General features: G+C 43.0%; 1 protein-coding gene across 2 annotated transcripts in view; it reads right to left on the bottom strand.

The window, feature by feature from the left end:
* The window catches only part of SYNJ2 (synaptojanin 2), an 84,187-nt gene that overhangs the window by 47,847 nt on the left and 17,817 nt on the right, over positions 1 to 18,523 (bottom strand). The window contains exons 3-4 of one of the 2 annotated variants that reach the window (XM_075924523.1): positions 12,574 to 12,844; positions 8,816 to 9,041 (exon numbers count right to left, since the gene is read on the bottom strand). In XM_075924523.1, the coding sequence (XP_075780638.1) occupies positions 8,816 to 9,041; positions 12,574 to 12,844 (497 nt within the window). The remainder of the gene's footprint in view (positions 1 to 8,815; positions 9,042 to 12,573; positions 12,845 to 18,523) is intronic. The other variant, XM_075924524.1, reaches the window with a different exon arrangement.

Here is an 18,523-nt window from a genome sequence, read left to right as displayed (position 1 = left end):
CTCAGAATCTGCCCTAGAATCTATAAACATTTCTGGAATTGGACCATTACTCATTTACAATTTTAACAATAACCACCTGCTGACAAATGAGATGAGTCAATTATTTGCATAACTTGAAATGAAATGTTAAAACTACATCATCATGTCATAGACAGAAAGTGCTCCTATAGAGGGAGATCATATACATCTGGTATCACATATATTGTACAATTGTGTGGATCATGGCGAATAATCAACTGCACATGACTTTTGTGTGAAGCTGAGAAAAAGGGCTAGCGTGATCCTTGGATGTGTCATCAGGTTAATTCTGAGTAGGAATAGAGAGGTTATTTTACCTTTGTATTTAGTACTGGTGCAACCACTGCTGGAATACTGTGTCCAGTTCTGGTGCCCACAATTCAAGAATGATGTTGATAAACTAGTGAGGGTGCAGAGAAGAGCCACAAGAATGATTAAAGGATTAGAAAGCATGCCTTATTATGACAGATTGAATTAGCTCAATCTATTTATCTTAGGAAAGGGAAGGTTAAGAGGTGATTTGATCTCAAGGTATATGTATCTACATGGTGAACAAATATTCAATAATGGGCCCTTCAGGAAAAAATAGATCACAATTCAGGGGGCTAGAAGCTGAACAAAGTCAGACCAGAAATAAGGTATAATTTGTTAATAGCGAGAGTAACTAACCACTGGAACAACTGACCAAAGGTTGTGAAGGTTTCTCAATCAAGATGGGAAGTTTTTCTAAAAGATCTGCTCTATAAGATCGATAGCCTGAAGTATACAGGAGCTTACACTAGACCACCACAGTGTTTTTTCTGGCCTTGGAATATATGAACAGTCTTAGATTATTTACACCTAGGAGGCTAATATTCCTCCAAGTGAATTATTAGGATCAAGAGTATGCCATGCAAGACACTTCCTCCTAGATAACTGCTCCTACGTTAACTCCTCCTCCAAAGAATAACGAAATAGGATAAGGAATAGAAATAAGGAAAAGAAAAATGATTCCCTAACATGATTAGACCCTGCTTTGGTCCCTGCCACACAGACTAGAACAAATCCCAGCCCTGATCCTGTAAACACACTGCATCAGCTGTGTTCTATGCCCAAGTAAAGTGCTCCTGATGTCAACAGGTTTCTGTGAAGGAATGAGGATTAGGGATGTCATTGTGTAGACAACTATATGATTAACCGATAAGCCTAGGTTTATTCAACTTGTTGAATATGTGCATTTCACCCCCACCTCCCCACTTACTGCCTCTGTATCAGAGGCAGCGGAGGGGCAGGGGAGGGGAGAAGGCAACAGTGGGAGCTGGCGCCTGTGAGGAGCTGGCTTTAAGCAGGCTCCCCAAGCACCAGATCTGCCTGCCCCACCCCCAGTTCTGCGCTGCTCCCTCTGGGTATGTCTACACTAGCCACCCTAGTTCCTCATTGCAGGAGGAGTAACAGTAGTCCGAATTAGGGGCTTTAGTTCGAACTACCTAGCCCGTGCCGCGTGTAGCTATGGGCAGAGAGTCCGAACTACCAGGCATTTAAAAATGGCAGCGCCCGGGAACATGCAAATAAAGCCTGGGATATTTTAATCCCAGGCTTCATTTGCAAGTTCGAACTAGGGTGGCTAGTGTAGACATACCCTCTGATAGAGAGGCAGCAGCACAGACAGTGTGGGGGACAGGTTGGAGCCAATATGTGTGGGGAGCCAGCTTTCAAGCAGGTTCCCCTTGAGTGCTGGCTCAGCATACCCACCTGCTTCTCCCCCCCCCCCACAGCTGCCTCCTACAGGGGTGGGGTGGGGGGGCAGGCAGGAGCTGGTGCTGAAGGGAGCCAGCTTAAAAGCCAGTTTCCCCTAGTCCCCATTCCATGGTGCCACCTGCCCCCCACTCCACACTACTGCCTTTATAAGAGACGGCAGCGTAGCAGTGGGTCAGGGGAGGCTGCTGTGAAGCACCCTCTCTCTGTAGGGGGTCCAAACTCCCCGCAGACAGAGGCTGCTCTACATCCGATGGACAGGGGAGCGCTACTGCCTCTGATTCATTTTAAATGTGTTAATAAGGGCCCCCAAAAGCCTTAACGACTTGGTGACCACTTAACGACTTGTAAACAGCCTTGTTTGTTCTGTAAGTTTAAAGGTGATTAGACTTGTAAGACATGCGACTATACCACTTTATACTGGAATTCTGTTTTGAACCTGGTAGTTTTCCATGGGAGGGATATAGAACAAATAGTTCCCACCCTGGAGGAAAGGCTATTTAAGCAAGGGGATGCTATCAGCCTCGGTCTTTGACTGGAAAACCCTGAAATGATACAAAGGGCTGAAGATCCAGGTCAGAATAAAAGAGTCTCTGACCTGAAGATTATGTCTAGAACAAAAACAGCTAAGTAGGGTAAGAATCTGGTTGCAATATGTTTTTTGGTGAATTAGCACTAGCTATGCATTTTCTTTTTATTTTAACTTAGTAACTTATTTGATTGGTTTGTTTTCACTTGCAACCCCTTAAATCCCATTTTTTGTACTAAATAAAAAAAACCTTTTGTTTACTATATGGCCAGTGTAAATAATTGTTACCTGGGTGAAAAAAACCAGTGTGCATCTCTCTCTTTCTTTGATAAAAAGGGCAAACATCCTCATTGAGCTTTCTTTGTGTAAAACTTTTACACAGAGAAAGACGGATTTATTTGGGGGTTTGATCCCTTTTGGGGGTAGGTTTCCTAAGTACTGTGCCCTAGAACTGCATCCTCTCACAGCTAAACTGGTTCAGCAACTGCATTACTTTACAGGACGACTAGATTAACCGAGAAGTCTAAGGTTTAATTGACTAGTTGACTACTCTGTGACAGCCCTACATTTCAGAGTAACAAATAACCTCCATTCCCATTTAAAAACAGCCAAACTCATACACCAAGCATTTAATATTGGGGGAAAATAGGTTTGTTCAAGAGCTGATGGTTCACTGGAGGAGGCCAAATGTGACAGGAGGCAGGGAGATGAAATGTAAACACTGACTAGTACATAAACTAAATAATGAAAGCATACTTGCTTCTTCTCTACTATCTAGAGAAAAAAAAAGGAATGTGGTGGAGTCTCCTAACTAGGGGACGGTGGAGAGGGGGGTTGGACCAAGTTAACTTCTGTTCTCAGTAGAAATCCATGAGACAGATGTCTTATTTTATTTTCTTGCTATATGAAACATTGTGAACAAAGAGAAAACATGTTATTTAGGTCCCTTTGCGGGAACAAAGCATCATTTCAAACCCTCCTCCCACTGTGAGTAGGAAGATGAGCCCCTTCTTTCACAAAATGCTGGCTAAAGCAGTTTAAGTGCATACTTTCAGAAGGCTTTTTCACAGCACTCCTTACCCTCTACGGGCTGCTGCATCAGCCTTTCTGACTGCTTTTATCTTTCTTGTTAAGTGATTAAGCTAAAGAACCAAGTAACTAATAGATTAACTGGCAGCCTGATTTTTAAAAGAAAAATCGACAGAGAGATATTTAGCTCCCCCACTCCTCTTCTGTACAGTGAGTCACTGCAGTTGAAGTGAGCCCACAAAAAAATGACTCACTGCAGAGCTGAAATGCCACAAGGCTAACTCAGTGGGAGACAAAAGAACACCATCTATGCATAAAAGAGCTGCCTGGAGAGAAGGCTAATTGTTTCTTTTTCTTCTTAAAACAGAAAAATATTATTAGAATTAAATCTTTGTAAAGGGGAGGAGAGAGTTCTGACTTTTCAGAACCCTGGGGAGATATTTATTCATGAAACTCAGAGCCAGCATGCCAGCTCAGTACAGGCTGCTGCAAATGGACACAAAATGTTATTCTAATTACAAACGTTCATGATATTACCTCATAGCCCATTAGTCAGTAGACTACTATGAAAGTAGAAAAGAGATTATTTTTTGGCTTTTACTTCCTAACTAGCCAATTAGTCCATCATAAGACAGGATTTTCAGGTCTCTCCTCCACGTTGGTCTTCTCTCCTGAGCCTCCGGTCTCTCTCTCTCCTCCTCCTACTGCCTCCCCCTCTCTCTTTCAGCTCTCCTCCACCTCCTGCCTCTCTCTCCTTCTCTCTCTTTCTCTTCTCCTCCCCCTCCTGCCTCTCACTTGGGGGACCGCGGAGTCCAAACGGCAGAAGTCAGCCAAACGCCACAGCGGGAGAAGGGGGGTGGGGTGGTGACGTTCACGGCCAGGGGGTGGGGCGGTGATGTGCTGTGTGACAGCAGCTCCAGGCCCCGCCCCCGGCTGTGAACATCACTACCCCTTCTCCCTTCCCCTTCCTCCATGGCGCTCGGCTGACTTCTGCACCACTCAGCCAGGCCGCCGTGGGGGAGCAAGTGGAGCAAGCGGCTGTTTGGACCCCGCGCTCCCCATGCAGCACGGGCTGCCCAGAGGGAACAGCCAGCATTTCAGCGTTACAGACTCTCAGACATTGGGCTACTATATATATGATGGTAAGTGGATGCCAGCTTTAACTGGACTGCTTGTATCCTGGTGGTTAGCTCTCACTTTGTTTTCGTACAGCATACGATCTGAGGAAGTGGGTCTGGCCCACGAAAGCTCATCACCTATTAAACCATCTTGTTAGTCTTTAAAGTGCTACATAGTTTTTCCTTTTGTTTTTGCAAGATCAGACTAACGCGGCTACCTCTCTATTACTTTTCTTAGAGCAGTTAGCCTGGCAAAAATTAGACAGCAGAGCACTTCTGTAGGTATTGACCTCCAACTCTTTTAGTCATAACAGTTCAGTCATCTGGCACTTATTTCCTCTTTGCTTTGGCTTTTCCGGTTCTGAATAGCTCAAAAACCACTCTGAGGCTATATCTACACTGTCATTTTTTTTCCAGCAGAAGATATGCAAATCGTGCTTCCATTTGCTTATCTTCTGCCGATCCTTTTTGTGGAAGAGGTTTTGCCGCTAAAAAACCCCGTGTAGACGGGGCCATTTGTCAGAAAAAAAGCCTTTTTCACAAGATCCCGTAAACCTCATTTTTTGAGGAATAAGGGATCTTGTGAAAAAGGCTTTTCTTCCGACAAATGGCCCCGTCTACATGGGGCTTTTTAGCTGCAAAACTTCTTCCGCAAAAAGGCTCGGCAGAAGATATGCAAATGAGAGCATGATTTGCATATCTTCTGCCGGAAAAAAAATGACAGTGTAGATATAGCCTTAGATATTGACTACCTACTGAACTGGAAAAGCAGCACAGAAGGCCCAGTGAAGGATGCACTGCTCCTGACCAACCACTATCCCATTCAATTGTTGGCAATCTATCAACATTTTGCCTTTTCATCAGGGGCTGAACTTCATTTGTGCTGCGAAACAACTGGCATCATATTTGTGTGTCAATCATTTCCAACACCTCTTGCAGGAGGTGTTCTGCAAGAGCATGACCAAATAAGCTAAGGAACCCTGGACCCAAATAGCTGGCATGCTGAGAAATAGGAATAGTATCAAGACTGGCAACTGAGCTGCAAGGAGGTAGCACTGCACATTTGGGGCTGACCTGAGAAATGATGGCTACCCATCTCAACGTCTAACTTTCCTTCCTCGTAAGAAACCACAGCATCCCATGCTTAGTTTGGTGAAAAATTACTATTTTATACTTGGTATGAACAGAGGTGGGCAAGAAGCTGCAGCAGGCTGGATCCAGCCTGTCAAGCCACCAGATTTGGCCTGAGGTCGCCTTGCCAGGACCCTTAGGCAGAGAGCAGCTCATGCTTTTAAGAGCTGGTTGCTCTGATTTAGATGGCTGGGGAGGGAAGCTTTGCACACTGCTCCTGCCCCTCCCCCCCAAAAAAAATCTCTCAGCTCCCATTAGTCAGTTTCCAGCAAATAGGAGCTGAGAAATTTTGCTGGGAGCAGGGACAGCATGTGAAACCTCTCTCCCCTGCCCCCCCATACCTAAAGCAGTCCCAAGTAGAGTAGCCTGCCAACTGAGACTTCATCAGAGAGCCTGCCTCAGGTTCCTGCAGAGCTGCTCACCGGGAGCCACCTAGGTAAGTACTTCCCAACCAGAGCCTGCCTCTGGCATCCCATCCCTCTCTGTCCCCCCCCCCGCCAGCTACCTGCCCCAGGCCACCACCCACCTGCCCCAGGCCACCACCCAAACTCTCTGTACCCCTTTACCCCCTTCTCCCAGGTCACAACTCCCTCCCTCCCTGCACCCCATTCTGCACGTTCCCACAGGCCAGAATCCTCTACTGCACCCATACCCCCTCCCTGACCCCGCATTCCAATCCCCACCCCCAGGTCACCACCCAAACCCACTGCACCCCCTTCTTCCAGGTCACAACCCCTCCCAGACTCTGCATCACCTTTTAGAGCCCCTCCCCCAGACCAGAATCCTCCCCTGCACCCTTATCCCTTCCTGAACCCTGCACCCCAAGCTCCTGCACCACATCACAACCCCATCCTTCACCCAGACCCCACACCCACTCCTGCATCCCAGTCTCCTACCCCAAACTCCCTTCTTCACCCAACCTCCATCCCAGACCCCACATTCCTTCCATATTAGCGTGGCCCTTGACCACTTGCCAAAATCTTGGAGTGACCTCCCATTAAAAATTACTGCCCAGCCCTGGTCTACGAGGATTATACATTGCTTTATCGGGCAATTGTAGAGACATCTTTTTTCTCTCTCTGCTCCCTCTGTCCAATGGTAAATTTCACCTACAGGTGCACACATCTGTCTGCCCCAGAAGAAACGTTTTCCAGTGGACTAGGCACCAAAATTCCACTCTTCAAAAATATATTCTAAGGCTTTGATGACACGGTTTTGTATATTTGCTCCTGAAAATGTTGAAAAATGTTGACCAAGCTTAGGGATGATGTTTTGTGTACTGGAGGTTATGGCCTGTTCATTTATCTTTGATCTCCCATACAGATGCAGCTCTTCATGAATATTAAAATCTACATTTGATTAAAAGTGTCATTCTTTTGGGTAGGAGCAGTGCCTGTATCTTTTCAAAAAAAGGAAAATGATAGCTGAACATGGAAGAGCTAATTTCAGCAGACAGAGGCGGTCTGAGGGTTCTTCAGGGTCCTGTGCTTTTTGTTTTAAATGTAGTAAACCAAGCAATGCACAGGAAACAAAATGATATATTTTCATTGTTTGCTGTGCCATTGTAGCTGTGTTGGTTCTATATTAGACACACATGATGGGTGAGGTAATAACTTTTCCTGGACCAACTTACACTGGTGAGAGAGACAAGCTTTCAAACTATATACAGCTCTTCTTCATGAAGAAGTCAAGCTTGAAAGTTCATCTCTTTCACCAACATACGTTCATCCAATAAAAAGTATTATCTCACCAACTTTGTGTCTCTATTATTTTCCTTGGTCATGTTAATTTATGGAGCCAGACCAAACGTGCATATTTCTCCCTTGTCTTTGTTATCAGCGCCAGTTGGAACTAGGGTTTCCACCTTTCTGCTAGGCACACCTGAAGTATAAAGTTCTGCCATATCCCCCTCTTATAAAACCACATCCCATATGGAAAGCCAACCCTATCCTAATGGAGCTGTATTGGAATTTGCCTCCTGGCCACTGACCAGATAGCAGTTTCTCTCTCTGTTCTCTTTACTCTACTTAGTTGGCTAAAGGAACTTTTGAATCTTTCACCCATGTTCTTGTTCCTTTGTAATGCCTTCCTCCTGACTAGAACATTGCATTGCAAAGCTCCAGAACCTCTATAATGAAGTTTATTATGACACAAAATTAATTTAGCCTTGCTGGGGGGTAGGAAGTTATAATTATCCCTTTCTTACAGCTGGAAAAATAGTGAAACAAAACAATTATTATACTAATCCTGAGAACACTATATATAAACTGACTGTGTGCATGCGTGTTCTTCTGGGACTACTCATACATGCTGTTTTTTGCAGGATCCATGGCTAGGTGACCTGATTAGAGTCACAAAGAAAGTCTCATTGCCAGTTTTGTGTCTTCATTGACAGTTTTGTGTCTTCCTCCCAGGAAGAACAGTAAGGAGATTAAGGCTAGGTCCATACTAGAAACTTTTACAGATATAATAGTATTAACTAGGAGTGTTAATTTTTATGACATTTTTATCCAAGCAAAAGCCCTAGTTTAGAAACAGATACACTGGGGAAAAAAATGTTTCTGCCGGCACAGCTGCTTTCATTTCATGAAATTGCGTAAGCCACATTGGTTAAAAACATTTTTGCCAGTAGATACTATGTCTGTATCAGCAAACCTTTTCTATTGTAAACTAGGACTAATTAAACAGACCTATATAAAAAGTGTGTGGACTAAAATTACCAGGGCTTTCAAAAGAACTGCCTTTCTCCCACTTTCTCTTGCACTGGGAATCACTTATGCTTTTCTTGTATAGTACCACAATCATTTTATAATAACTGTATTTTTAAAACTTCCTTCTTGTGTTGATGCATTGGCCTCTTGGTTGATTAAATACATGGAGACATTGAGAACCTTGTGGTTTATGTGCTGATTTTACTTATGAGTCATTGCTGCTCAAGACAGGAATTTCTGAATCTACTGAAAAATGCACATTTATAATTTGACAAGAAGCCTGGGGTGCTAGAACTTCCACAGTGGGAAATAAATAAAAAACATGAATTATGAGTGCCCAAGAAGCTAGAGGTACAAAAGGAGAACTGACTGGGTAGGCACTTAAGGAGCAAGAGTGAAGACCTATTTCATGCATAAGAGCAGCTTAAAACATTGCATACAAAAAGCACTTGCTGAGTTCCTCTAAGTCTTGCTGTAAATGATTCCCCAATTATACACTGATGCACTGAATTATTTAGGGTTATGGGATCCTTCCCGTCATTTACCTGCTCGGTCTCAACAAAATTGGACACGTGTCCATCATCACTGACCCCTCGTATGTGAAACCTGGCCCCAGCTCGTTCACAGCTGATCCGGGAAATGAGGCAGACTTTCGCCTTCTTGTGAGATGCGTAGACAGTGCGGATGTCCACTGTGCCACAGATCACTTTTAGCAGCCAGTCGGAGCAGTTCACCTGGTTATGTTTAAAGGGCACGTGCAGCAATTGATTCCTGCAAGATTCAAGAGAGCATAGATTCCTTTACACGGAATAGGCAAAAGAAACAAGTTGTACCCCACACTGCTCACAATTAAAGCTTTCTGATACGAAGTAATTCCATGTTATTGTACCTCACTTTACCTGAAATTAGTAATTCATAATGAACAATTAATAGAAACTGGGAGATTTTAACAGCATGACAACCACCGCACTTCGGCCCATGTGTCCAGAAGACTTTGATCCGAGTTATACAAGCCCATATGCAAATCTCCCATTTTCTATTTTTCTGATGTCTGGTCTTTAAAAGGCTCTTACCTAAATTACAGTTTTGTCCAAATAACTAGAGCCCAGCCAATTCACAGGTATCTGCATTCGCAGATGTCAAAGCGGATATCTGCGGCTCATTTTTCTGGATACAGATGCAAATACAAATTTTGTATCCGCACAGGGGTCTACAAATAATTCTTTCAGGCAGGGCTGCCTGGAACCTGGTCTATACTATAGTTGCAATAGGGTTTGAAAATGTCTTAGCAGAACTCTTAAAATCTGTTGGAATTTTGGGGAGAGTTTTCCCAGCCAAACCAGGCCTAAAAGTGAAAAGAAATGTTACAAACAGAGTTCTGCATGGTTTACAATGGATGTATTATCTTTGTATCATGATTTTTTAAAAGCAAGCCAATCTATGACCAGATCTCAGAGGTACATATTGTTTCTCCAACGTATGTCCATCAGTTTCATCAGCAATTCATTCCCTATTACCATTACTGTATTAGTGAAATCCTACAACATTTGCTCTTCACAGATCATTTATGTGAAAAAGATGAAGAGTTGTTCTACTATTTTGATACTACACTGCTAAAAATCAGCTACAAAAGAATTACATTTTCTTCCTTCCTTCCTTCCATATCTCCATGTAAAAAAAAAAAAAATAATCTACTAATCTTATTCAAGGCAAATTCTAGTAGGATTTCTTTGTTGCAGTGCATGTTACAGGGTTCACAGATAGCACTGCCTACAATTAAGGTTGCCTGACTCTCTCTGTTATAAGAACCCTTTTTTTGTGCAGGGGGCGTTAAAATTTTCATGTGATATATAATGTTTCCTATATTCATTTTAGAGATACAATAGATCTTATGTCAGACTGCATATAAAAGTATAAGGCTTCCACATAAACTAAGATTGATTTAGCAAGACAATATCTTGATTCAGAAAGCAGAGGTACCATTGAATTCAAACATGTATCTAAGACCGAAGTATTAAGAAAAAGCCTTTAACAAATATACATACTGTACTATTCCTACATTAAAAATAAGCTTATAATATGGCAGTTTAGTTCTGTTGGAACACAGCTGGATTTTCTGCGTCAATGAGGAAGGCCCACACACAGAGCACAGTTGAAATTGGGTCTATTTTAGGTGAAATCACATCCCAGCTGGAGAGATTATTTACCAAAGTGAATTGCTTTGCCTTATCTATTAATCATCTATTAAACAATGTTTAGCTATTAATATTTATCTACTGCAGGTCACAAAAAGTTTTTTTTCATACCAGCAGCACCTTTAGGTACAATTCTGACAAAGTATTACTTGTAACATTATGTAACTTTACTCCTGAGGGTCAAAATATTAAAAACTCTGCATAAAAAATTGAAAAATTCTGCAAATTTTATTTGTAAATAAACAAACACAGAGGCTCCAGTATGGTAGTGGGGAGTATAGACCACTGGCTGCATGAAGGAAAGAGATTACCCTGTAGCCACCCCCACACCACAGGACACAAATTCTGCGTTGAGGCTGCACCCATCCCTGACACAGCACAAGGTCTGTACCTATCCCAGAAATGTCCCGAGGCCCTGCCCCTCTGTGCCAAGTGCACCACACGTGGGTCAGGCAATTCACAACCAGGCAGGATACAAGTGTGAAAGGGGCGGAATGTGAAGAGATCCAGGTGTGAGGTGATAGGTATGTGTGGGATAATATGGGTGCAGGCAGCTCAGTGCGGGGGGGGGGGGGGGGGTTGGTACACAGGGGCTGGAAGACAGATTTTTGGTGCAGGGGCATTAAGATTGTGCTGGGGCTTCCAGCTGACAATGGCTGGGGCTTAACAGAGGGGTCTGGGTTTGTAAGAAAGTAATTTTTCCTGTGGGGAAGCAAAGGAATCTGTGGTGGGGTATGAATTCTGTACACGCACATTGGCACAGCATTAGTAGTAATTTTTTATTTATTTCCACTACAGTTTAGCTTCCTTATTGCAACTGTCTGTCACTAAAAAAATTACAGGATGGGAGAACTTGAGTATCCTATCAAAACTGACAGGATAAACAAACTGAACTTTTGCAGGGGGACAACATAGGAAGGATACTTATTTCTACGTATGTTTTTCCCTTTCAATCAATCTTTGGTGAAGTGGGACATATTTTTTACTTCATTTTTTAAGATGTAAGGTATCGTGTTACCCAGTAAATAAAATAAGTGCTGATCAACATATCAGATGAGTCATACGTGAAATGGTGTTATTACAGTAAGTTGTAAATTAACAAAAATATTTGCAATGTAAAAAATAGGGTACATTATTGCAATGTTAATTTAGGGCATGTCTACACTGGGGAGTTGTTTCCAAAACTCCCCTTATTTTGAAATAACAAGGTGAGCATCCACACTACCAAGCCTATTATTTCTAAATAATGGGCTTGTTATTTTGAAATAACTCCTGCTTGTGAAGGGGAATAAGCTTATTTCAAAATAGTTATTTTGGGAGTTATTTCAAAATAACTTATTTTGAAATAATCTGGTATTGTAGGGTGGGTCTAGACTACAGGGTTTTGTCGACAAAAGTGGACAGAACTCAGCAGTTTTGTCGATGATGGTAAACCTCATTTCACGAGGCATAATGCCTTCTGTCGACAGAGTTCTGTCGACAGAAAGCGTTACTGCATGTAAACTGTCCTTGCGTCTACACTGCCATGTCGACAAAGCAGCTTGCTTTGTCGACAGAACTGAATGTAGTGTAGACGCTCTTCGTCGACAGAAGCTTTGTCGACAGTATCTGTCGAGAAAACTTCTGTTGACAAAAGCCTGTAGTCTAGACGTACCCGTAGACATAGACTTAGAGACATTAAACTCACAAGAGTTATAAAATGTAACGTAATGCAGCAGGAGAGATATAACATATACAGGGTTTTACTACATTAAGAATGTTTGTTAAATAACTTTAAAAACCCTTGGAAAGTAAACTATTTATCACATATAAATACATGTACTTATACTGTATTTTGTAAATACAGCAAATGTATTTTTTCTTTCTAAAAAATCAAAGCTATTATTAAATTTGCTTTTACAGGTGGGTTACATAGGTAATCTAGATTTTATGTGCTCAACCCTGATTGCCCATTAATCTGTCAGAGCACATGCCCTGTGAAGTAAAAGGTTCATTAAGCAAAACGTGTCTAATTTTAAATCTATACCTTTATTTTTCTCCATGGTTATGTGAGATTGAGAAGGATGCTGGGGTTGACTAAAGACTTGCAGATAACATGAAAGACTTACCAGAAGAAGGAGTTACCAGATTCATAACTGTTATCACCCTGCTTCTGGGCCCGCACTGTCAGGTCAAAATTTGAGCCTGCATTTGGCCAGGAGAAATAGAACATCCCAGAATTCAGAATTTTCTTAAGGGCATTAACACGATCCTCTTCCTTGGTTTCTTCCTGGAGGGGACAGAAATCTGTTGCGGTGATTTTGTAAACTTCAGCATCCAGGATTTTTCCCACTGATGTACAGCCTGTCACCAGGACCAGAAAATGCAGCCGAGTGTTACCTAGAAGGTGACAGTTACATAAGAGTTATATAGGAACACAAGCTATGCCATTCTAAATCAGCCCAGTGATATGTCATGTCTGATCTCTTGCTTCCAGCCAAGATCAGTTTCTCCTTCAGAGGAAGTCAAATAAAACCTATGATGCATGAGGCTAACATGAGATCACAATAGCTACAGGGATAAGTTGAAGGGGAAAGCCAGAAAGACAAGGCAGTTATGACACACATTTCAGAAGCAGCATCAACATTTTAGACTGTCAACTTTTCTACCTTTCCCTCTGCTATGTTGAAAGCTGGCCCTGTGCAAAAGCCCCAGACAAAGCCTATGCATCCCTGAAGCCCTATTGGAGTGAAATTAGCCCTGGTGCTGGCTCACCACACAGAGGCAAATTTCACCCTTGCACAGCTGGCAGTTTTCTTAGTATGCCAGTGGGTTGTTTCAGGTGGCAGCGGTGGGGCCAGGATACTTCCCTGCTTTCCCACCTGCAGACCATGATTAGTCTGGCAGTGGGGGAACTTGTGAAGTCTTTGCACCACCCCCAGAGGTTCCGCCTAGGAACCCATGCCCCTGACAGTGGAAGGAGACTTTGTACGCTCCCCCATTTACCCCCAGGCCAACCAGGAGTTGGGGGCGGGGCAGTGCACGAAGTCTTCTCCCACCCTGCCAGGAATGCATGGTGCATCTAAGTACCACACACTCCTTGCAGGGCGGGGGCAGGGAGGAGGAAACTTCACGCGCTTCCCCTTGTGCCCAGGCTCTGATTGGCCTGGGGGCAGGGGAGCGGCAGTGCCTCCGCAGGCCGGATCAACCCGCTTGGCGGGCCGGATCCAGCCCGCAGATGCCCTTTCTCCCACCCCTGTCCTACTCCTTCCCCATGCACTTCAGTTGAAAAGTGGCTGGCAATCCATTAGGATGCCCAAATAACCACTGGGCTTGAAAAACCGCATCACATGATGCTATATCTGCCCCATGAAGCCTTGCAAACCCTTTCCAAAGCACCATGCAGCCAGTTGCACAGTGGGATAGCTACTCACAGTGCACTGCTCTATGTGGTGGAACAAGAACTGCTAGTGTGGATACACTGTGCTTATGCAACCCACACACCTCCTGGGTGTGATGTACTGGCCCATCTAGTGGCATTGAGACCACTTACAGAGAGTATAATGAGTCTGCTCTACAGCCTTAGCTAACAGTCAGGTGGCTTTTAGCTCAAGTGTTATAGGCTCATGCACTAAGCTCCAGAGATCCCAGGCTCGATTCTGCCTGTTGATGTTACTCTGACACAAGGAAGCATCGTGTGGACATGCAACAAAAGTGGTGTCTATACTTAGTGATTCCCTACTATTGTGATTTCACTATTCTGTAGTGATTCCCTACTACAGAGTTTTCAATAAAAAAGCTTTTAGCACTTAAACTTCCCTTGACTCTTTCAGACATCTGATCAGAACACCTGCTTGAAGGGGGCTATTTGCAGACCCCCAACATTTACGCAGACACATAGGAGTGGGACTTCAGCATGTTTCTGTTTGAATCTATTCATGCTGTTCCGCATAGTTCAGTATAAAGGCCAGTGTAGGTGGTTATTTATAAAAAGTTATTTCCTAGTGAGTCTTTCTTTTATCAAGAGTACACCATGTTCCTATTTGTGTGTGTGCGCGTGCGTGCGTGTGTAGGGGGAGGGTGTTAAGCACATATGTTGTGTTTTCTTAGCCAATACTATAGCTTTGAGTGTTAGAAATGGCAATAACCCTTTATATTTTATTCCCATTTACTTTGTAACCGACTGTGCATAATTATCAAGGATTAAAACCAGGAAATTACATCATTTAATGGTGAACCACACTTGGCATCTAATAGAGATGATGCAGAAAAATATCCCTCATCTTGGGCATCTTACAGATTATGAGCCAGGTCGTCAGCTAGTGCAAATCAGTGTAGCAAAGGCCTGGGAAAAATAAGGCCAGCAGTCCGAATCGGAGGTCTCCATATTGCCAGTCAGAAGCCCCGAAAATTGATCCTCTTGCCCTCAAATTCTTCCCCCCAGTCCTCAGCTAAAGCACTGCATGGGTGGGAGAGGGGGAAAGAGCCCTGCGGGCTAGCAGCCCCAACTGCCCCTGAGGAACCACTGGCTTATACTATAGCCTTATACCGCAAAGCCAGCACTGCAGAGCAGCACCTGGATCCCGGGAGTGGGGCCAGCACTGGGAGCCAGCATGCGCCAGTGAAAGAGTTTAACCGCAACCAGAACAGATAAGCTGATGCTTATCGGTTAACGGGTTACACTTTTAAATCCCTAATACGTATTACTTCAAGCAGCCATAAACTCCCCCCTCCCTTTTTATAAAAATATACAGTTGATTTAATGTGAGAATAGCTACACAGCTTTTGGGCTCTGATCCTACAAAGACTTATGTATGTGCTTAACTCATTGAAGCAGTAAGACTACCTACAAACCTAAAATCAAGCACACACAAGGCTCATCGGGCTTTTGGCCTTAATTTACATTGTTAAATCTGTTACTGTATCTTGCAAATTAAAAGCTTATTTTCTCTGCTTTTGAAATTTACAACTGCTAACGTACTGGGTAATTATTGGGTGGAAATAAAGCATTTAGCTACCAAGATTTTACAGGAGGGTTTTCTGGGCTCTAAACTATTACATTCTTCTTATGCAGTAAATCCCCACAAAAGAAAAAGCCACAGAAAACATCCTGTTTGAAACAGTAAAATAAAATCAGCTTGCCATATGATAGACAATTTCCTACAGTATATGAATGGATGACACTGGATTCTCAGAGGATCATGGCTTAAACTTTTTTCTGAGCCAGTTATTGTCATTAATGCTGTGATATTTTGCAAACAGAGAAACAGTGGCTTCAAGTCACGGAATTCACATTGAGAAAACACTGTACGACAGATACTGTAATCACAAAGAGAGAGAAATGAAAACCAGACACACACTGACCTCCCCGTAGGTCCATATGTTACTTCTCACAATTGTTTATTTCCAAATAGAGCAATACTGTTAGTCCCACTAGCCTTAACGTTTCAAATTGTATCCATTTTATTTGTGTCACATTTTAAACATTGCATCCCATAGTATTCCAAATAAAACTAATTGAAAAACTGCAAATAATGTGAGCTACCATGTTAGTATACATCACATCAAAACTACATAAATCAGTTTCATTGTTGATCTATCCCTGCTGCATCAGCACTGTGTACACATGCCAGGATCCAACTCTTAGGAGCCAAACAGCAGTCAGGAGGTTTATGCTTTACTGAATACACAAGCAACAGAATTAAAACAAAAACAAAAACAAAAAAAAAACCAACACCACCCACACACACCACCAAACTACTGCTGATGTGACAGACATTTGTTGCTTTACTAAATGTAAGTGTCTTCAAGGTTAAAAGAAACAAATTCTACAAGGCTGACAGTATTCCTTTAAGATCAGAATAAAAATTAACCCTGAATCAACTTGCTGAAGTTTCCATTAGCTAGCAGTGCTAATCACAAGCTAGGCTTGTACTGTATTCAGGGGACTGCACGTACTTTAGCTGCAGAAGTTCTTCGTTTGTGGCCAGCAGGTTCCTTGTAGGGATGTAAAATCCCGATTAATCAGTTAATCAGTTAAACATTAGGTTAACTGATTAAGGAGGATCCTGGCCCCAGCCCCCCACACTGGGGCTGCCACCACTGACAGGCTCCCAATCCCAGCAGAGGGGCTGCAGCTGCCACTGGCTCCTGGCCCAGGACTCTCCACCTGCGGCAGGCTGTGGGTGAGGGGCTGCTCCCAGGTACTAGTTAACCCTTTCACATCCCTAGCTCTTTGTATACCTATGGAGGAACAAGCCAAAATCCAGCCCTATTTTTCAATAAACAAAACAAAAACTTAGATGAGAAATGAACATTAATAAGCTGGAAGAGACGAAAAATATGTTAAAAGTTTCCTTGTGTCAACGGGGCAGTAGCAGAAAGCATATTATATGCAGCTTAAATGGCTACTGAGTGCCTGATATTCAGAGAGTCATCAGAAAAGAAACAATTTAAAGCAACCCAAGAAAGGAAACCTTGAAGAGGAACCAAAGCGCTCCAGGTCTTAATATGCGCTTCACACTTGCACAAGCCCAAGTGGATATTTTACAGTCACTCTCACCTTGGGAACCTAAATCTGCACTTAAATTGCACTTGAAAGAAAAATTACAATTTACTTTACACATGGGTAAAAATCGACATTTCTGCTTCCTTCCAGCCTTTACAGCAGGAGTGGGGAAACTTTTTTGGGTTGGGGGCCGCTGACCCACAGAAAAATCAGATGGGGGTGGCATACAAGTGAGAAGCAAAGTAAGAAGCCCCTCACTTTGAGAAGTGAGAGGGAGAAGGACATTCCCCACATTCCCCTTCCACACCAGAGCCTAGTGGGGCCCAGGCTAATAGATTTTCTGTGATCCAGACCTGCGGGGGAGAGGGGAACGCAGAGCACCAGCACGGGCTCCCCAATGATGAACCTTGGGGGCCAGACCCAGGCAAGCCGGGGACCAGGCCTGAGGCTCCCCACCCCTGCTTCACAGTGTCCGTGTGGAATGACATTTTCATCACTACAGAGCTAACAGGTGGTTAGAAACGCAGAAGCGGCCTTAATGGATCAGACCTTGGCCCATCTAGTCTGTTAACTTGTCTCCCAAAATGCCTAGCACAAGATTCTTCCAAGTAAGACATAAAAAATAACAATATTTGAAAAAGATGAAGGAGTCCCCCTCTTCTTTCCATTTCACTAGAGCAAACACAATCTACAGAATAGAATAAAACTCTTCTTTCAGGGATAGTAGGATAAATTCTGAATACAGTTCCTTGGTGTAAATGTGATGTATAGTAACGGAGATCATAAAGTAGCCCTATGGTGAATTGTAATAATCATTTTTGGCTTTGAAGAGGACATTTACAGCAAATAGGAACACTGAGCAATTTGCAGGAATGTGTGTTGAATGACCCACTTGCCAGGCTGTGTGGAGGAGGGGGAGGCTGGGAGGACATTCAGTTAGACAATAAGACAAAATTAACTTCTATACTTTTTGTTCAGGTCCTATGAAATCAGCTGCCTTGAGGAAAGTTCAGAGAGGATACCCCAAGAAGCATAATGTTGGAAAATGACTGATACCAATAAATGTGGGTACTATATTAAGCCTTTGTATATGGCTCATTAATCATTTTCTCCCACGGTATAGCACAGGATTCAAAGATTTCTATTGTGAAATACAGTAAAAAGGAAAAACTAGTCAATTCTCATTCTCGGGAATGAGAATAATGAACCCTCAATCTACCCCTCTCTCCTTTTGCAATTGAAATCATCCAGATTTTTCACTCTAGTCATCTGAAAATCCTCAAACCCAACCATCTATTACTATTCAGTCTCTGCTATATTTCAACTGGACACCATAAGCCTAATGAAAACATGCATCTATGCGTGATACAATACAGTATTTTTCAGAATTTTTTCTAGTCTTATTTTGTTGCATCCAAGTATCCTATTTTCTTTTGTGAACTGCAGTTATCTACTCATCAAGCTCCGGATGGGCAATAGTTTTTTTTTATGGGGCACTCCAATAATTTGGTAAATGGTCAAGGGCCGCACTCTTCCATGATACTAACTGAAGAAGGTGTTTAAGGCTCAAA

Source organism: Pelodiscus sinensis, chromosome 3 (assembly GCF_049634645.1).
Source record: "Pelodiscus sinensis isolate JC-2024 chromosome 3, ASM4963464v1, whole genome shotgun sequence".
Classification (NCBI taxonomy): Eukaryota; Metazoa; Chordata; order Testudines; family Trionychidae; genus Pelodiscus; species Pelodiscus sinensis.
Note: the sequence above shows the minus strand (reverse complement) of the source record. Positions and strands in the feature narration are given on the sequence as shown.